The sequence below is a fragment of the Henckelia pumila genome, chromosome 2, assembly GCF_033568475.1.
Source record: "Henckelia pumila isolate YLH828 chromosome 2, ASM3356847v2, whole genome shotgun sequence".
In the NCBI taxonomy this organism is placed as follows: domain Eukaryota; kingdom Viridiplantae; phylum Streptophyta; class Magnoliopsida; order Lamiales; family Gesneriaceae; genus Henckelia; species Henckelia pumila.
The window spans coordinates 121036524-121055898 of NC_133121.1; the positions used below are offsets into that span (position 1 = coordinate 121036524).

The window sequence follows — 19375 nt, forward strand, 5'->3', positions numbered from 1 at the left end:
GATATTTACTCGAAGAACAAAAGATTTGAGCCATTTTCACTCGCTCGTTTCATATTTCTCTGAAATGATTTACACAATGACAGCTCTATCCAATTCGCTTGTTATTGCAAAAAACCCATCTCGCCAGCTCTCATCAGGTAAAATCTATTCTGTTTTCTCATTTGGTAAAATAAGCAAACTGTTTTGATTTTTTTTGGGGCTGATAGTTATTGATTGGGATGGGTTCTTCGAGCTGGAGCAGCTTTTGTATTGCATCGTTAATTTGTTTATAATTTTGTCTCTATTGTAACAATGAGGTGATTATGAGAATGATTCGGCAACATGCATCATTTTCGCATAATTTGCTGAACATGGTTTCTCAATTGGATTTTAGTTTTTTTCTTTGTTCCTCGTCTATTAACCGTTGTTTGAATCGATTTCAAATTTAGTTAGCCGTATCTTCTTTGGTTTGCTGTGTCATGGATTTTTTTAAAAATAAATTTTTGTTCTTATGTAAAGTTATGAAACCATGTGCATGGTGGACAGCTGAGGCCCTTCATTGATAATGTGGTCAAATTTGATGTTTATGGTTTTCAAAGATATGTGTTTTTCCTCATTTTCAATTTGTTAACGTAAATGGGTCTGACAATTTGTAGAGACACCGTTTGGTTCGGGGATGGGTCAAACAATTTGTAAAACTTGAGCGAAATTTAGATGAAACAAGGATGTGTGATATTTTGGTATCTTATCCTTCATACCAAAGGGTGTCTGAGTATTTTTGCCTCCCTATATTTGATCTTCCCCCAACCACAGATGATATGGGCCGTGCCGGGCAGTAGTATTCCTCCAATAAAGTAATTTTTTTTCCTTGGTTTTTTCACTAGCACTACTCCAACCTAGTATGATTGAAACATTGAATGTTATGTTAAATTATAATCATGCTTGTTAATGTTTTTCTGCTATTAGAATGGTGAATCTTTGAGTTTTGCTGTAGACAGAAAATAAAGAATTTTTGTGAACTGGCTCCGGAGGAAATAAATTTGTTCATTTTTGTATTATCTTAAAGTGAGAGCACATAAATGTCTCAGAGCTTCTGGGTGTGTTGAAGGGTTTGATTTTAATCTTTTGCCAGTCATTACAAATGAAATAAAGAACTCTAAATGTATAATCCTCCCATTTTGGTGTGTTGTGGAAATACACCTTAAACTATCTCAGAAATTGTTTTGGAATTGACTACTTACAATTCAAGTTTAAATTGTTGGAGATTAGATTTTGAACTATGTGCAATCCTTACAATTTCACTTTCTAATCGTTGTCCCGTGTTTTGGCATGTGGCATTTTTACTTTATTTGAATTGTTAACTTACTCTTGCTAGGTGCTTCTTTGAAGCCAGGAGACCAGTATGTTGCCAGTGTGGGTGCCACCAGATTGACCTTCATTTCTGAAGGAGCAAAGATTTCGTCTTCCCGGAAGAGGGCACTCACCATTAAAGCTGGCTATAGGTATTATTTTCACCATTCAAATGCCGTTACTGTGTTCTGAGTGTATGATAGTGGTTTTCTCAATGGAAAGTTTGTCCTTTTATCTTTCCATTTGTGTATATGAACTACTCTTCACTGTTGGTTATCTAACATAAATGGATAATTTGTATTGAAGCAACATGCAATCTAGATCTCACTGCATTTATGTCAACAATTTTCAAATTTGACTTAAACTGTTATTTCATTTTTAAATCAAACATCAGTTTAATTAACATCACATTGACGTAGTCTCTGCTATGTTGTAATTGTTTTGAGTGCAAGGGCAAAAAAAATCGAACAATACAACAAGTGGACCTAAGAGCATCATTTATTATATAAAAATACCTAACATAGTCAGCTTTCATGATATTTATGCTGAAAAGAAAATACTTGCATGGAACTTGTAATGAAGTAAGATCCTAGGATCTAAAAGAAGAAAGAGCTCTATATCTAGAGAAGTTTCTAATTGTATCTCCTGTCATATGTTTAATGGCAGCAGCGGTGAAAGATCAGGCAGTACAAGCTTGTTTATCGGTGGCTTTGTTCTAGGTGGTTTAATTGTTGGAACACTTGGTTGTGTGTATGCACCTCAGGTGATTGTGGTTAAACATTATATAGAATTTTGGATGTGTTATTTCATCGGTTGGTTTTTTTTTTATGCAGATGCATACCTGTCTGATTCATTCCGATAAATCAAGATTATGAAGCTTTTTCTCAAGATACTCCTGAATAATTGTTTTGTCTCTCACAGATCAGCAGGGCTTTAACTGGTGCTGACAAAAAGGATCTGATGAAAAAACTTCCCAAATTTATTTATGACGAGGAAAAGGCTTTGGAGGTAAGCATATTTCTTATTTTGCAAGATCTCTATTCTCTTTATCTCCTTACTTTGATGGAGGGTTCATGTTATGGATTGAGATATCCTTAGCCATGAATTTTCACAAATTTTTGTCTAATTTTAACGAAAGAGATGTTGTAAAGTAAGATGTTTCTTTGGGCCTCTTTTAACTTTCATGGATTAAGCTCAATAAATAATCATCATCAAAGATCCGACTTTCCTATGGTCTAAGAGTAGTGATGATTATTATTTATTTTTATAGATACAGATAATATTACCTGGGTTTTTGCAGTTGATTTCTTAGTGCTGAATTCTTTATAAACAAAAGCATCTCATATTGCGTACCCTAGGTTTACAACATTTAATCAAAGGACCACCAGCAAAATGTCTTCAACTATTTCTTAGAAGAGGTCATCCCCCCCTGAATAAGCTATTCTATGGTGAAACCTGGCTTTTGACAAAGAAAGAAATTTACATCTGTTGCTTGTTGCATATTAAGCATCTGAGAACGATAAACAATTTTCAGCAAAATCAATTGACCATGGTCTTTTACAACCAAGAAAGTGTTTTTGCTAGTAAATGCCAATGGCTCAATACCATTGATTATAAACTAAAATCACACCATTGGGATTATCTTTTGCCTTTCTTTATTTACTTCTTTGACGGAATTTGTGCTCAACATGTACTCCGTAAAAGTTGTGCAGTCCTATCTTGTTACTTGACCCTAATAACATATTCTCATGCCCTCAGAAGCAAAGGAAGAAGCTGTCTGAGAAGATTGAACAGCTCAACTCTGCTATTGATGATGTATCCAATCAGTTGAGATCAGAAGAACCCCCAAATGGAGTAGCAATTGGCGCTGATGACATTGAAGCACTCATCTAGATCTGTCGCTCTTTCTCCGTATATTTGAGATGCTTACGATGCTAGTCATCGTTTTAGCCTTATTCACTTCCATAAGCATGGTGATTCTCTGTTCGTCATCGTTTCAGCCTTATTCACTTCCATAAGCATGGTGACTCTCTGTTCGTTTGACGAGGTTTAGGATACAAGATTGGAGTAAATAATGCCTTGGTTGGTCATTCCATTGCTTAGCTTTTGACTTATTTGATGACCCTAATGTTAGTGTGCTTTTAAAGCATTAGCTCTTCATTCTGGGTTCTAATATTTGAGAAACATACCTATAGTAATAAATATTAACTCGGTAATGGTCAATCTTCGAGCTGATACTGAACATTGGAATGAATTTAGTTCTTACGAAACATCATTTTCTCCATTTGACACTATGAGAACTTTATAGGTAAAAAAAACTATATGAATCAAAGGAAATTAATTGTGATTTTCTTTCAAATGGTGCACTCGGATCTAATCTCAAGGGAAAAAAAAAAAACATTTTTGGCTCACTCACATGATTGCCGCCGCTCATATAAAAGGAAGGAGATATATTTTCGTGGCGACACATATCTACCATTAGTTATGAATTCATCTCCGCCAGATGATAAATCCAATGGCTGCGGATTTTCATGATTTCTTTCACCTCAGAAAAACTTATATCTTTATACAATAGGGAAAGGGCACACCATGAATAAAAAAAAAAAGAAAATAAATATCAATTCAAGAACAATATGTGGTTCAAATTTTTATATTAAAACAAAGAGCATCATCTTATCTGATATCAACTTCACTTACCATCCTCACCACTCACTACAATAACCCACTCGCGACCATAATTTCAAGGCTTTAAAAAAGGCTTTCAATGGCTAAAATAATGTTGTTGAAGTTATATATAGCTAGGAAGTCATCTGTAAACTTGTTTTAGTTGCAGCCATGGCTTCCCATGCAGCTTTGGCCTCTTCAAGAATCCCAACGAGCACCAGGCTCCCCTCCAAGAATTCCCACTCTTTTTCGGCTCAATGCTTCTCCAAGGTTATATTTGTCTGGCAAAAAAACATTGATTTTTATTACTCCAATTCTTTAATGCAAGTGCCGAGAGGTTTTTTCATTTATTTCAACTGTTTTTTAAGCTTTAAAATCTTTCAATCTCACTTTGATATCATAAATTAAGAACCCTTTTTCGGATTTTCTAATCTGGTTCATATCATTGATGATACAGTTCGAATAGTACTATTTCGAGGGGTCTGATTGAATATTGGTGGCACTTTTTAATGGTTTTGTAGAAGCTGGAAGTAGCAGAGTTCTCTGGCCTTAGGTCCAGTGGATGTGTGGCCTTCTCCAAGAATTATAGGGATGCTTATTTCTTTGATGTGGTTGCTGCTCAGCTCACTCCAAAGGTATTTTAATAGAGGCAAACTCAGTCGAACTATAATCCCTTGGCTGGCTCAATTCATATAATTACATGATTATTTCCAGTCTCCTTATACTAAATTATTTATATGCTGTGTTACATTAGACTGGGGGATCGACCCCAGTGAATGGAGAGACCGTAGCCAAATTGAAGGTGGCTATCAACGGATTTGGACGTATCGGCAGGAACTTCCTCCGGTGCTGGCATGGCCGCAAGGACTCGCCGCTGGAAGTTGTTGTGGTCAATGACAGTGGAGGTGTCAAAAATGTAAGCATAAAGAGCACAGATTCTTGATTAGATTCTGGAGGTGTTATTTATTCTCTTATGCATATGATTCTTTCAATTGTATTTCAGGCCTCTCACTTGCTCAAGTATGACTCGATGCTGGGTACGTTCAAAGCTGATGTTAAAATAGTCGATAAAGAGACCATCAGTGTCGACGGGAAGCCCATCAAGGTCGTCTCTAGCAGGGACCCTCTCCAACTTCCTTGGGCAGAACTTGGGATCGACATTGTAATTGAGGTGGGATCGAACTCATGGCCATCAAGATTTACGCATCTTTATCATAGTTTCAAGTATTCAAGATTGAATCTTTAAATTTGCTTGTTTGAGACTCAAGTTTTAACTGACAAAAATGGCTTTTAATGCAGGGAACAGGTGTATTCGTTGACGGTCCAGGAGCCGGTAAGCACATCCAAGCAGGAGCAAAGAAGGTTCTCATCACTGCTCCGGCAAAGGGTGCTGATATTCCGACCTACGTGGTAGGGGTAAACGAGCAGGATTACTCTCACGAGGTTGCTGATATCATAAGGTCGATACATTTTTTTTTTTTTTCTTGCTCAATAACTAATGTTAGAGAGATCTTACGAGTATCCTAAGATCTAAGAGGAGTTGGAATTCTTGCAGCAATGCTTCTTGCACGACCAACTGTTTGGCTCCGTTCGTGAAGATCTTGGACGAAGAGTTTGGTAAGACGATTTTTCAGGATTGAGGGTTGTGTTCTGATTCAGTTGACGTTGAAGGGTATTCAAGATTCCGTAGAAGTAAACTGATAAAAACATGCTATTCTTTCAACATAGTTCTGGAGTTCTTGTGTTTCATAGGTGAGCTTCAATATTTGCCTAAGTGAGCTTTTTTCGGTTCATTTTCCAGGCATTGTTAAAGGTACAATGACAACCACCCACTCTTACACCGGTGACCAGGTAATTTCGCTTAAACGAGCTATATGCTATACTGATTCATACATACCAGGTGCACTGATAACCATCGAATCGCGTCCCATGTTCTGTAATCGTTAACCGTGTTATATACAGAGGCTTCTGGACGCTTCCCACCGAGACTTGAGGAGAGCTAGAGCTGCAGCTCTGAACATAGTGCCAACCAGCACAGGTGCAGCAAAGGCTGTGTCACTTGTGCTGCCCCAGCTCAAGGGGAAACTCAATGGCATTGCTCTTCGTGTGCCAACGCCTAATGTATCTGTGGTCGATCTGGTTATCAACGTCGAGAAGAAAGGACTAACGGCCGAAGATGTCAATGCTGCATTCAGAAAAGCAGCCCAAGGACCATTGGCTGGCGTGTTGGATGTGTGTGACATCCCTCTTGTGTCGGTTGATTTCCGATGCTCTGACGTTTCTTCAACCATCGATTCCTCGCTGACAATGGTCATGGGAGACGATATGGTAAAGGTCGTGGCTTGGTACGATAATGAATGGGGATACAGGTATGTTCTGATACACATAAGCAAACCATATTTTTGTATCGAGTCATATCTTTGATGCCGGTTGTTTTCCATATTTTTCAGCCAAAGGGTTGTTGATTTGGCTCACCTTGTGGCGAATAAGTGGCCTGGATCACCTGTGCAAGGAAGTGGAGATCCATTGGAGGACTTCTGCAAGACCAATCCTGCAGATGAGGAATGCAAAGTTTATGAAGCTTAAACTTGTGAAAGTTACATTTTTTCTTGACCTGTACGTTGAAAAAACCTTTAGGAAAAATATAAGGACGTTTTTTCGGTCATCTTCACCTCAAATTCTTGATTTCCTTTTGACTATGGAAAACATCCATTTGTTTTACAGAAGTGGGATTGAAAATTGATATGTACTCTCTGTGAAATACAAGGAATATATAATCACTGAAGTGGACAATCATTAGTTTTTCTTACAACATTTTCACTCAAAAGTCAAAATCCCACCCAGTTTAAAACTTTAAATATGCGTTTTTTTTACAAATTTGTTTACTTCATACACGATTTTAAAAGGTGGTCAGAATATCAAATCAAATCAAATCAAAACTATTGATAAATTAATCAAACCCATTCGCGAAAAGGCGCGAGCCATTAATTCTTCGATATATATGTATATACGTAAAACTATAAAAATGAAGATAAATTATTACCATAAAACGAAAACACAACAGACGCAACCCTAGACAAATCTCACCATTCTACTTCTATAAATACAACAGTGTTGGATTCATTCATTCATTCATAAATACACATACATATACATATATATATAACGATGGTAAGAACCTGCAACTGGGTTGCTTTATCGGCGGTGATTCTGTTGTTCGTGGCGGCGGCGGCGCAGGCGGCGGAGACGCAGAACATCAATCCCCATTGCATGGCGGAGTGCTACTTCGACTGCAAGCACATCAAGATTTTCACCGACAACGAATGCAAGAGGGAGTGTGTTCATGCCTGCGCCAGGCATATCATCAGAAAAGCAGCATCGGAAGATGATGAAACCAACTTCTTTCCCCCATGGATTTAGATATATATATATCAGATTTCGAATTATGAAATATGTTTCGTATTATAATTGTACGTGTTATGTTTTCTTCGAATTAATTAATTAATTTGTAGCAAAGATTATTCATCCAATTATCATTATTTTTTTGGTTGGAATTTTTTAAGTAAAAGCTATGATATTCTACTTCTATTGTAGCAAATTTAAGCAGCTTAATTAATTATTTGGCTGGACTGTGATTCTTTACTAGTGCTATGTTTTGTGTTCACTTTTATTAAATGGAATGCATTATACATGTATATTTGTATATATATATATATTTTTTACTAAAACTCATATATCTATTTTCTAAACAAAATCATGGCAATTTTCTTCTTTCTGGACAAATTATGGCAATTTACAAAATTAGGTTTTCTATCTACGAAAAAATTCTATGAATTATTTAGTTCGATAATTCAAAATTTTCTAAGTTTCAAAAGATAGCTCTCAAAGTAATTTCACGTGCGTTGACTTCTGTGGACGTGGCAATATTTGATTGGCTACAGCACATACACAATAGATGACACCCAAATTTTTTTTTCTTCTGTGTTGTTCCCTGCGGTTCTCTCCAATGAAAGCCAAACTCGGAATTTTACAAAATGACAATCCAAGGCAATTGCAAAAGTCGGCTCTCTGTATAGATAAAACAGATTTTAGCCCATTTTCCTCGCTCCGTGCGAATCGAAACCCCAGGAAAATGAAAAAATGCGAGAACTTGAAATTTATTATACCTTTATCAGTTGAATTGTTATAATTTATCAGCAGTTTTCTTCATGTTTCTATGCATTCAATTGCGTAATCCTGCAGAAAATGAGAGGTTTTTGGATTCCCTTGCTGTTTATTGTAATCTTAGTTTTAGCTATTTCGTATGGGGCTCAGTCAAAATCCGACGAGGATCCTGATACCAAAAATCTTCCATATACAGTGGAGCCAGCGTAAGTCGTATCATTTGATTTGATTAATTTGCTTTAAATGCATATGATAATTGTAATATTGTCATATTCTTTGATCTCGTAGAAATATCTTTTTCTTTTTTTTTCTTTTTTTTTGGGTAGATAGAATTGTGAATTGATAAGATGTTTCAGTAAAATTGGTTTTTTTTTTCGCCAAATATCAGAGGTTTATTTTTTTTATGTTGAATTTAGCATGAAATGATAAAAATTTGCTATCTCTTATTGAAGTATATGATGCAATTTTGTGGAGATTGGATATATAGTTTTTAAATTTGTTGAACATCGAGGTTTAGGTAGTGTTTGCAAACTCTAAAATTAAGTGATTTATTTTTAGAGTTTGCAAACACTACCTTAGAGTTGTAGTTAATTGTAGGATTCAATCAACTTGGGTGAATTTTTTTCAATGGTGATGGTTGTCATGGTATTATTAGTTTTGGATGAGGAATTGTAAGAAATAAAATTCATGCAATCTTTATCTTTGAATGACTTTTTGTGAGTTGTATGGTGTGGTAATTTCTAAAATATTGATTCTTGATTATTGCGTATGCAAATGAGTAAAATGATGCTTGCATGGAGAAGAATGCCACATCGTGTCTTGCAAGATTTAGATTGTTAAAAATTGAAAACATTTTCCTGAAAATTTGGTGCTTTGGTTGTTACTATAAAATAAACTAGATTCAGCATCATGGAAAAGGAGGGTATTTTTATACATGACTGTACAGGTAGCTAGCAATAAATGAGGAAACTCATGTTGTTAAACAGCTATGAGTGATTAGCTTTGTTTGAAGTCCAATAGGAATTGAAGTATATAGCTTATGTGGAGATTTTTGGGAGTGATTTGGGTCCTTCTCCTTTGTATTCTGGGGGGAATAAGAAAGGATTGAATGGTTGAGATTTGTTGCCCTGTCTGATGCTTGCCGAAAGAGTATTCGCGTATGAGTCGCAATCATGTGTTTTTCTTCCACAATATTTTGTTCATTCATGTCCTAGTTGCATTTGAAATTATATTCATTTGTATTGTGTTCTTTTTATTAACAGATTCTAAAATTTGCTCTTTTGTCTGCTATATTCTTGGATAGAATCAGTAAAAATGATACAGTGATAATGGCTGCACCAGATGGAACTGTATATTTATTCAAAAGTAGTACTAAAGAAGTCTTTGGTTCATTCTCATCTGGTCCACCAATTTACTCCTCGTACCAGCAACCACCTAATCGTGAAGGTGAGAAGCTGGATGTCTCTGCTGAGGATGACGAGCTTTATATAGATTTTGGAGAAGACTGGAAACTTTACTGGCATAAAACTGGCCATAAATTAGAGGTATAAGCACATAATAGAGATTGTATAGATGCATGTGATTGTGGTCTATAAAACTTGATAAGATCATATTTTCTTAGTTTCTTTATACTTTCTTTTTTTTATTATTATTATTTATACTATCTTCAGCCTGCTTTCTAGTAATATTCACCTCTTTTTGCAACTTATGAACATTATAAATTTGTGAATGTCCTACCTAAGAGAATTATTTTCATCAATTGTGTAGGTTTAGAGGAAAGAACATGGTGTGAAGTTGTTTGCTGAAGTTTATGTTATCTTTCTCTCTGATGTTATATATTTTGCATGCAACCACTGAATATAAGCAAACACCTTCACTTATGGTGCAATTTTCTTTATGCTAATTCCCTTAAACTGATGTTTTTCTATTCCAGAAGCTTCCAAGTGCTGAAGAATTGATAAAGCATACTCCATTTGTATCAGCTGGTGGGGTCGTGTTGGGATCAAAGAGAACTGCTGTATTTCTTGTTGATGCCAAAACCGGAAAAGTTGTTCGTACAGTTAGGTCTGATGATTTTTCTTCTGTTAGCGAGCAGGATTCTGACGAAAGTTCTATTTTGATTAGGAAGGATATTGACAAATGGTTACCTGCTACCCCTGAGGACATGGGACCTATTGAAAAGCCACTCTATGTTACTAGAACTGACTATGCTCTGAAATGTACCTCGTTGCAGACAGGAAAAATTATGTGGTATCTGATGTTCGCTAATGTTGAAGCTTCTTTTCAATGTGAAGGAGTTCAAAATTTTTTGGGCGGCATTCCTTCCAATAACGAGTTTATTCCTGTACATGGGCTTGATGTGGACAAATCAATGCAATGCCAGTCAAGGCCCGCGGTTATCTGCTTCCGTAGTCGTGCCTCTCTTGAACCTCCTTTTATAGACGACCCGTTACAAGATGCTCTTCCAGGAGGCAGAGTGGTGTCATTGCCTGCTCCTGATCACAATACTAATATGAAAGCCATGTTAAGCTTATTAGCTTCACACCACAGTAACGAAAAGAAGAATGTGTTTGCCGAAAAAGGGAAGATGCTTGCTCTGCCAACTTCTGAACCCACAAAACTTATAATGAGGAGTCTTCCAAGTGGTGATGATCCTCAAATGAGAAGTCAACTTGAACTGCACAGCTTAGCACAACCTCCTTTGTGGTCTTTCATGCTATATTCTACCTTGGTGTCCATAACCATGGCTGCCTTTCTTTATGTTAGACACACTATTTTCAGGAGACATGTTAAGTTACGTGAAAAATCTGATAATGTTAAATTACAGAACTCAATGCCGAAAAAGAAAAAAGCTCGGAAATCAGGAGTTAATAAAAAAATTACTGTTAAAGGGCACGAGAACGATGAGACACACGATGCAGTCGGAGTCCCGAATGGATTTGAAGATACCGAGATGTCTAACAGTTGTTTGCCATCATGTTCTTTAGACAATAATGATGTTTATACAGATAGACGCAAGATAGGTAAATTGATCGTCACTAACAAAGTAATTGCAAAGGGAAGCAATGGAACCATTGTGCTTGAGGGAAACTATGATGGCCGTCCAGTGGCTGTCAAACGCCTTGTCCGGACCCATCATGATGTGGCTGTGAAAGAGATTCAAAACCTTATTGCATCCGATCAGCATCCAAATATTGTTCGATGGTATGGGGTCGAATATGATCAGGATTTTGTTTATCTCTCTCTGGAGCGTTGTACTTGCAGTTTACATGAGTTGGTTTCATTCTACACCACACGGAATCAGATAACTGTTTGGGATCAAGGTTGTGAATCTCCTAGTTTCAGTAGTGGTAGTATGCAATTGCTATGGGCTCTAGAAAGTAGCATGGAATTCGGCCTATGGAAGGCTAATGGCTATCCGTCTCCATGGGTGTTAAAATTAATGAAGTAAGTTCGCATGTATGTTTTTTTCCGGCTGTTTTGAAATATGGTATACTTATATTTGTTTGGGTTCTTCCATGTATTACTTAAGCTGTACTGCTAGTCCTATTGTGCTGCTAGTCAGATGATAGTTGCATGTGTAAAAACCCTACAGATGTGCTTCTACTTTGCTACAGTATGCTGCCAACGGTTCTTGAAATGAGATACTCAGATACCATTATCTCGAACATGACTTGGACCTTGCTGGGTGTTGATAGAATGGAAGCAAAAATGATAAAACTATTGTACAATTGATTAAATAAAGGAAGGACAAAAATTAAGTAGCTTTTATTCCAGATTTTATGAACAGTGAGCAATTCTTCTTGAGATACTTAGTGCTTCACGATCTGTAATTAGGATGCTTGATTAGTCATCTTTCTAGCAAGGTCATTGCAGATTTCTATTTTGATTACTTAAATCATACATGCTTTAGTTGAACATAAATGGATGCGAATATATACTTTAAAGTTTAAAGTGAATGAATATGTACAGCTGTTATTCCTGATATTAAGGCATAAAATAGTTGCTCTTCTTGGGAATTCAAATATCTCATTGCTCGTGAACGGCAGGGACATTGTTTGTGGACTTGCCCATTTGCATGAACTAGGTATTATCCATCGGGATTTAAAGCCTCAAAACGTCCTCGTAGTCAAAGGTCGTTCAATTTCTGCAAAAATTTCAGATATGGGTATTAGCAAGCGTCTAGATGGGGACTTGACATCTTTAACCAAGAATGCAACTGGTGAGTGCTTTTTGTGATTTTGACTGTTCTTACGAGCAAATGGTGTTGGTTCCGAATGTTGAAAAGCAGGTCGACTGATTTTGTTTGCTCAATCTCCTATTTTCTTTATGTTATAGGATCTGGTAGTTCAGGGTGGCAGGCTCCAGAACAACTGCGTCATGAACGGCAGACTCGTGCTATAGATCTATTCAGTTTAGGTTGCATTCTTTTTTTCTGCATCACTGGGGGCAAACACCCATTTGGAGAGAATCTTGAACGTGATATAAATATTGTGAATAATCGGAAAGACCTCTTCTTAATAGATAATATCCCAGAAGCTATAGATCTCATTTCTCGCCTTCTGGACCCGAGACCTGACTTGAGGTAATCCGTAATCGCATCATTTCGCTTCTTTTCTTCTGTTACATTAGAAACTACATTTGTTCTCAGGCAGTTAATTTTGTTGTAAATTTCGTCAACACCTCTTCAAGATTTACAACAGCACCCCGAAAGTTTGGTTAAATCTACAAGAATGTTGTTCTTAAGTTGACCAAATAGCAAATAGCAATGGTGTGAGTGTCTGTCTATTTTAGCCTTTTATACATCTCTGTCTTCAAACTTGCTTTTGAATTCACTCACGGACTCACACCCTTCGTGACTTGAGCTCAGTATTATGCTTGACGAATCAACAATACCAACTTTATGAGCGTTCATGTCTCATTTCTTTTTAAATTTGTTTCCCTTTCATTTCATTGCTGTAGGCCAACAGCTGTGGAAGTTTTGCGTCATCCCATGTTCTGGAACTCTGAGACGCGACTCTCATTCCTTCGAGATGTTAGCGACCGGGTTGAATTGGAAGACCGGGAGAATACCTCTCAACTATTAGAAGCATTGGAAAGCAGGGGAAAAGTTGCTTTTGGCAGTAAATGGGATGAAAAGATGGACAATTCCGTTGTCAACGACATTGGACGCTACAGACGTTACAAATTTGACAGTGTACGTGATTTATTACGTGTCATACGAAATAAGTTAAATCACTACCGGGAACTTTCAAAAGAAATTCAAGTAATATTGGGATCAGTTCCCGAAGGATTTGATTTTTATTTCTCAGCCAGATTCCCTAAATTGCTAATTGAAGTGTATGGTGTAATTCTTGCGCACTGTGCAGACGAAGAAATATTTCAAAAGTATTTGAGAAGTACTCGATTTTAGTTCATCTTTTGTACTGTATAATTGCACCTGTAACAGTAACACTGTAAGTACAATTTAGACAGAATAGCATGCACATATTACTTAACTCGTCACATTTTCATTCTGCACTCCGGTGGCTTCCACCTGATTTCATACTTGTCAAAATACTTCCAACTCAAATCTTGCTGATTTTACCCGTAGGCTCGCCTCGAGGGGTGTTGAGTTGATTCTGTCTAGAACTTTCTTAGCACCCATCTCATTGGATCTAACAGTAACCCTTTCAACCACTAACATGAAAGAATGTAAAGTGCATTCCAAGAAGTGAAATATATGACATGGAATAGAAGATGGTATACAGATTTAAAATAATCTTAGTATGAATTTTTTCAACAAATGGGCAAAAGAGAGTTTGAAATCTAAATGCAGAAGCAATGAAATAACTACTGTGCGTATAAGAAGTTGTGGATAGCAAGTGAAGTATGCAAGATAATTAAACATCGTGCAATTCAGGTGTCGGAAGTACATAAGGACTTGGCAGGCCAAGTACAGCATTCTTGACATGACCTAACTCATCTTACCTCTAGTGTATTATGTGCATTTTCATCACTATTCACGTGTGTGGGAACAATACTTGATTTGACACCTAAGATACTATACTACAAATGGTGATAAAGTGATCATAAAAAACTATGCTAGACTAGTAGACTCGATCATATACAAACCAATTCATTGAGTTCAAAACCCAACATCATTCTATAGACGAACTCGAGATGCACTTTAGAGATGCATCCTTCTGCTACTCTCGGATAAAGATGAACCCTCAAGCTTCCTTCGTTTGCTCTCTCTCTTTGATGGATCGGATTTCTCATCTATTATAGATAATAATGTCCGGAGATGTCCGGAACGCAAGCTGCCTTGCCCATCGGATGCATATCCATTTGAGGAAGCACGTCGAAATTTGCTGATAATTGAACAGAAATATATTAGAAGAGCGATGAGGCAGGCCAACCCACATAGAAGATAGAGACCCAGAAAGCTGTCTAGGTGGAGGCGATCGGACTCGAGCTCCGTGTTATCTGAACCACAAGTGCTTTGGGTTAACCACTTATCATGGATCCGTTGGAGCTCCCCATTCTCGGATAGTGTTAATATAGCAGTTGACAAGTCGATGGATAAGGGAGAATCCCGTGGAAACGCCTGAAAAAGAGCCAAGAAATGAGCATGAAACTGCAGCAAGATGTCAAATTAATAAGGGGTCTTCATTTCATATTCCAAGTCATAAGATTCAACTATTGAATGGGAAAAAAAATTAACACGTATTCACACTGATTACAGATTCAGATCATGTCGAAAACTATTTAACAGATTTTGCTCCTAATATGGTGAATACATCACAATAAAATGCATACAGATTACGACAAATAATGTTGGGCGTCATGTAACAAAAAAATGTTTTGAAATTCTGCAACTTAAACCAAGTAGTTTTCTTGCACAATATTTTTCTGGAAACAACTGATTTTCTTGAGCATCAACAGCCAATGAGTTGGTGAATGCATATTACAACAAAAAATACTACCATTAACCAGACGAAAAAATGGTAGCGGCAACTGTTATTGAGCAGAGAACTTGAAACAAGACAGGAAAACAATGGTGCTACTTACAAAACCCCAGCCGCTTTTGGTGAACTCTGAACCGATAATTCTGAACCTGCACTGACTTGACAAGAAAAGCTCTATATAAGGACGCTCATCAACAACTGCAGAAACACCACCATTTCCCGGACCCAGTTGAAGGGCTTTGGCGTATTCTTCCGGTGAACCAAGAGGCTTGAGCCTCCAACTGGGTATGCCGATAGTATCATTCAGATAATGTTCAGCAAAGGAGCCTACTTGGTATCCAATAGGTTCATCACCCTCTTTCAAACTCTCAACTCCTTTGATCGAAGAATGGAGTTGTTGTACCGTCAGAATAGAGGTCAAACTTGCAGTGTAACTAGAGTTAATTATCAGAACCACAAAGAGCCATATTAGAAGTACCACACGACCAAGAGTACTCACGGTATTCTCCCCTGCATTAAAGAAAGAATCAACACAAATGATACTCATAAGCCCACCATGGCACATTTATCCAAATTAAAAGAGTTGAGATGTGAGAAATTGGACATCACTCACTGTGTGCGAAGAACAGAGTCGACAGACTAAACCTGCAGCACGAACAAACTAAAAGATGTCAAAGACCAAGTTCACTCTGCCATTTTTGAATCCTACCACTTTTTACTCAGACAAAGAATTCCTCTCTAGACTCGGGGAAAATTCAAATATGAAGAAAGCAACTCAAAAGCAAAACCACCACTTATCAAAATATTCTTTATGTAAATCTCACCATAGAATGGTTATCAGCTGTTGCCTTGGTGGTCCACGGAACTCATCGTTGGTCCTATGTTCCAAAATCCATACAACTATCCCAATGAAAAGAAAAAAAGCAGCACTAACCGCCCACATTTGAAGTGAAAATGGCCTTAGGAAGGCCCAAGCACCTGTATTCGACCTCCTAACTGGGGCCACCACCACCAGTCCAGATGCAGCGTATGGCTGCGTAAAATCCACAATTTTCGTTCGATTTGTCACAATGGCAATGTCACCAACAGCTCCATCAAATTCCTGTCATAGATAACCATGATAGTTAGCGGCCAGTAAAATATAAAGGCAAAACAACATCAGCAACGGATAAAAGAGTGAACAATTTATCATCACCAAAGCTGAAAATAACTTACTCCTGTAGTTATTTTTTTCACTAGCTCGTTATAATTCGGATTTTTACGGCCATCCCCAAAGGGAACGAACTGATATGGAACTGCATATGGAAGCAAATCTACAGCAGCCATAAATACGTCGATGCAGAATCCTTTAAAATTATTAGTGCCTGGGACTTGTGACACGAATTCTCGATAACCAACCCTTATGGGTACCCCTATCCTCAGTTGCTTCCCACTATTTGGAAAAACCCAGCCACGAGGTGTTTTTACTGATTCTCCAGGCCAAATAACTCCACGTTGTAATTTTGCACTCGAGCGATTTTGTGGCCGTGAATATAGACTCTCGGGAGCCACAGTCGACAGCCCAGAATAGTTCGACCAGTAACCAATACGATGGAGACTTCTTCCAATTATGTTTAGAATTTCATAAGCAGGAAAAATAAGAGATTTGCCAGAACTGAACTTGATGGGCCCTGTCAGGCCAACAAAATCACTATCCAAAATGTTTTTCAACAAGTGCAGGCCTCCATCAAAACGCGACATAGCTCCAAGGTTCAATCCACTTCCGGCTGAAGATTGCGAATTGGTATGGTTAGAAAAGGAAATAACCCCACCCTGATCAAAAAATGAGTCAAGAGCCTGAGCAAGTAGCCAGACTGTATCATAAGCACAGAGTGCATAGCTGGATAGTCCATAACGACCCTCAGTCAGTTTGTTCCATCTAGCTAAAAAAGATCTCTTTTTTTCCGAACCAGGAGTGTGTTGACGCAAAACAAGTACCCCTTGCAGAGTATCAGTTATAATAGGCAGGAACTCATAATCCAATGCCGACGCAAGCCAATCTGTAGCTATCCAGACATAGCCATCACCCATCATTCCAAGATAGTGCGCTACGTTGAAAACCAAAATTCCTGCTGCATGATTAGCATGTATAACTATGACTCGAGACTCCATTAGCGCAACTTTTACAAGAATATCCATGACTTCACTCCGACTGATGTCTCCAGGGGGAATCCCTACTTTATAGGAAACTCGACAGCGCCTGGCTGCAAGTGCATCATCTAATGCGGCCAACCCATTTCTCCCATAGTCATCATCAAGAAAAATAACAGTTACTTCCTTCCAACCATAATGATAAACAATTTCAGAAACTGCTGTCATCTGATACAGGTCACTCATCGTTGTCCTGATAAAGTAAGGAAACTGAAGAGAAGAGAGAGTAGGGTCTGTAGCTGCAAATGATAAAAAGGGAGTTTGGAGCTCACTCGCAACATGCAGTATCGTATGGGCAACTACGGAAGATTGGGGACCTATTACTGCAACGGATTCAGTCTCCATAAACCGCAAAGCTGCAAAATATAACAATCTGTTAGTCTGTTCAAGAACGGGGAAATATACAAAGACAATTGAGATAATTCGAGTGAAAATAATTTCTAAAGCAATAAATCACCTTCAATCAAACCAAGAAATCCACTGCAATTGGTATTTCTAATATCTACAACGAGTGTGGTCCCTGAGAGGACACTTGAGTTGGCATTCACATCTTTGACAGCTTCTTCAATAGCAATCTTGGCAACTTTCCCAATCGTAGAATCGAGAGCCAATATCGCTCCAACGCTCACGATCTTTGGTCTTGAAGAAGCATTGGCACTGAGACCATTTGATACCCCTCCAAAGGCGAGCAACCATGAAATAAGAATCAAAATGACACGCATTCCAGCGGCACACAGATTACTAAATCTGTAAGCCAAATAATAATCAAATTCAGAACCTAGTACCAAGAAGTAGATGGTGACCCAAAATTCTGGACTGTACAACAGGGGGACAAGAGAGCTATTGAATGGATTTAAATGTGAAACTCATATTTTCAGAAAATTCGTATATAAAATTTGAATTTTAGACAGTCGACGACCCTCATCCTGCTAGTCTCGAAGATGAATTTAACATCATGCCTGTCCACAAGAAACAGTAGAAAAAACCCTTGCCACTCCACATAACTTCGGGCAACCGCTCGATAATTCACATAAAAACTCAGACACAACTTCGGGCAACCACTCCAATTCACAAAAAAGCTCTAAAACAGACATAAATCCCGTACTTCCAAAACAACAAACTAGTTCATGTTTCCACTAAAACTCTCATTCACAGCATAAATGAACAGATGAATCAAGTCTAAATACGCGGTAAGAAGTTAAAGAACAAATTTTTCAAGCTAACAAAAAAAGAAATACCAATGAAAAACAAATATAACCTTAGAAACCCAAAATGGCAACCGTAGCAGCATAAGATGTTAAAGAAAAAACTTTGCAAGTCTAAATACGGGTAAGAAGTTAAAGAACAAACTTTACAAGCTAACAGAAAAATGAAAAACAAATAGAACCTTAGAAACCCAAAATGGCAACCGTAGCAGCATAACATGTGCCAAAATTCTCCATTCGTGAATTAAATGTGTGATTTAGAAGTATTTGTGAGCCAAGAAAACCGTTCAGAGCAAGAAAGCTTGAAGGACCACAGCCCCATATTCTTTATCAAAACAAATTATCAAACTCCGAGCATCAAAATCACGTGGGTCAAGTGGAAAAACGTTACAAAATCAACTCTGAACTCAAATAAACAAACAAGATGGGATTTTTATATTTTTTGTGGTGAAGAGAACAAAAAACAAGCAAAATGTCACCTTTTAACTTGTGGTCATTTGCCCATTATTTACTATTGCTGGCAAAAATAATGACAAAGCATTTCAAGAATTTTAATTTTTTTTAAAAGATTATAAATTTTATGCATAGTTTTTTTCTAAAAAATAATCTGAAATAAATAAATAAATAAATATCCCTTCTTTTCTTTTTTTTTTTAAGCAAAATAAATATCCCTTCTTGGAAATTCTATTCTCGACTCTTGAGTCCATCCAATCCAATCCAACATGAAAATGTGCGAGTTGAATATTTAATTTAGTCAAGAAAAGAATAAAGTAATTTTAATTTAGGGTTTTAGAATATTTTATTTTATTTTATAGGAGAAGTGATTGGGTGGACCCACCCATTAGGAATATGATAAATTGATTCGTGTAATAA

General features: G+C 37.3%; 4 protein-coding genes across 10 annotated transcripts; 3 read left to right on the top strand and 1 right to left on the bottom strand.

The window, feature by feature from the left end:
• The first annotated feature begins 9 nt into the window (after window positions 1-9).
• Window positions 10-3552, top strand: LOC140884824 (uncharacterized). 4 transcript variants are annotated; one of them, XM_073291692.1, is made up of 5 exons: window positions 10-137; window positions 1355-1481; window positions 1996-2092; window positions 2251-2337; window positions 3088-3552. In XM_073291692.1, the coding sequence occupies exons 1-5, from the start codon at window positions 65-67 to the stop codon at window positions 3220-3222; spliced, it is 519 nt and encodes a 172-aa protein (XP_073147793.1). In that variant the 5' UTR covers window positions 10-64; the 3' UTR covers window positions 3223-3552. The 4 variants fall into 4 exon arrangements, with proteins under 4 accessions (XP_073147793.1, XP_073147794.1, XP_073147795.1 ...); XM_073291693.1 differs by having other exon boundaries at window positions 1999-2092; XM_073291694.1 differs by having other exon boundaries at window positions 30-137; window positions 1373-1481.
• A 491-nt stretch (window positions 3553-4043) lies between these two features.
• LOC140881260 (glyceraldehyde-3-phosphate dehydrogenase B, chloroplastic) lies at window positions 4044-6734 on the top strand. The gene is made up of 9 exons (XM_073286427.1): window positions 4044-4263; window positions 4515-4628; window positions 4748-4909; window positions 4997-5164; window positions 5293-5453; window positions 5549-5610; window positions 5795-5844; window positions 5956-6362; window positions 6444-6734. Exons 1-9 carry the CDS (start codon window positions 4165-4167, stop codon window positions 6577-6579), a joined length of 1359 nt encoding a protein of 452 aa, XP_073142528.1. The 5' UTR covers window positions 4044-4164; the 3' UTR covers window positions 6580-6734.
• A 1285-nt stretch (window positions 6735-8019) lies between these two features.
• Window positions 8020-13655, top strand: LOC140879871 (serine/threonine-protein kinase/endoribonuclease IRE1a-like). 2 transcript variants are annotated; one of them, XM_073283818.1, is made up of 6 exons: window positions 8020-8363; window positions 9461-9701; window positions 10091-11604; window positions 12207-12379; window positions 12496-12742; window positions 13120-13655. In XM_073283818.1, the coding sequence occupies exons 1-6, from the start codon at window positions 8239-8241 to the stop codon at window positions 13568-13570; spliced, it is 2751 nt and encodes a 916-aa protein (XP_073139919.1). In that variant the 5' UTR covers window positions 8020-8238; the 3' UTR covers window positions 13571-13655. The 2 variants fall into 2 exon arrangements, with proteins under 2 accessions (XP_073139919.1, XP_073139920.1); XM_073283819.1 differs by having other exon boundaries at window positions 9467-9701.
• A 360-nt stretch (window positions 13656-14015) lies between these two features.
• Window positions 14016-18956, bottom strand: LOC140881162 (glutamate receptor 3.3-like). Of its 3 annotated transcripts, none has more exons than XM_073286240.1 (7): window positions 18685-18956; window positions 17755-18044; window positions 16323-17653; window positions 15932-16209; window positions 15721-15752; window positions 15211-15617; window positions 14016-14746 (listed from the first exon to the last, which is right to left on the bottom strand). In XM_073286240.1, exons 1-7 carry the CDS (start codon window positions 18720-18722, stop codon window positions 14327-14329), a joined length of 2796 nt encoding a protein of 931 aa, XP_073142341.1. In that variant the 5' UTR covers window positions 18723-18956; the 3' UTR covers window positions 14016-14326. The 3 variants fall into 3 exon arrangements, with proteins under 3 accessions (XP_073142341.1, XP_073142342.1, XP_073142343.1); XM_073286241.1 differs by lacking the exon at window positions 18685-18956 and adding an exon at window positions 18556-18639; XM_073286242.1 differs by lacking the exons at window positions 17755-18044; window positions 18685-18956 and having other exon boundaries at window positions 16323-17490; window positions 17570-17647.
• Window positions 18957-19375: the final 419 nt, after the last annotated feature.

Excerpts from the sequence above, each read along its gene's own strand:
- LOC140884824 (XM_073291692.1), top strand. The coding sequence starts at position 65 with ATGATTTACACAATGACAGCTCTATCCAATTCGCTTGTTATTGCAAAA. Across the intron at positions 138-1,354 it reads ATCTCGCCAGCTCTCATCAG|GTGCTTCTTTGAAGCCAGGA; the intron begins GTAAAATCTATT and ends TACTCTTGCTAG. Across the intron at positions 2,093-2,250 it reads GTTGTGTGTATGCACCTCAG|ATCAGCAGGGCTTTAACTGG; the intron begins GTGATTGTGGTT and ends TGTCTCTCACAG.
- LOC140881260 (XM_073286427.1), top strand. The coding sequence starts at position 4,165 with ATGGCTTCCCATGCAGCTTTGGCCTCTTCAAGAATCCCAACGAGCACC. Across the intron at positions 4,264-4,514 it reads CGGCTCAATGCTTCTCCAAG|AAGCTGGAAGTAGCAGAGTT; the intron begins GTTATATTTGTC and ends ATGGTTTTGTAG. Across the intron at positions 5,845-5,955 it reads ACTCTTACACCGGTGACCAG|AGGCTTCTGGACGCTTCCCA; the intron begins GTAATTTCGCTT and ends TGTTATATACAG.
- LOC140879871 (XM_073283818.1), top strand. The coding sequence starts at position 8,239 with ATGAGAGGTTTTTGGATTCCCTTGCTGTTTATTGTAATCTTAGTTTTA. Across the intron at positions 8,364-9,460 it reads CCATATACAGTGGAGCCAGC|AATCAGTAAAAATGATACAG; the intron begins GTAAGTCGTATC and ends ATTCTTGGATAG. Across the intron at positions 12,380-12,495 it reads TTTAACCAAGAATGCAACTG|GATCTGGTAGTTCAGGGTGG; the intron begins GTGAGTGCTTTT and ends TTTATGTTATAG.
- LOC140881162 (XM_073286240.1), bottom strand. The coding sequence starts at position 18,722 with ATGTTATGCTGCTACGGTTGCCATTTTGGGTTTCTAAG. Across the intron at positions 18,045-18,684 it reads TGCCATTTTGGGTTTCTAAG|ATTTAGTAATCTGTGTGCCG; the intron begins GTTCTATTTGTT and ends TTTGGCTTACAG. Across the intron at positions 14,747-15,210 it reads CCAAAAGCGGCTGGGGTTTT|GCGTTTCCACGGGATTCTCC; the intron begins GTAAGTAGCACC and ends GCTCTTTTTCAG.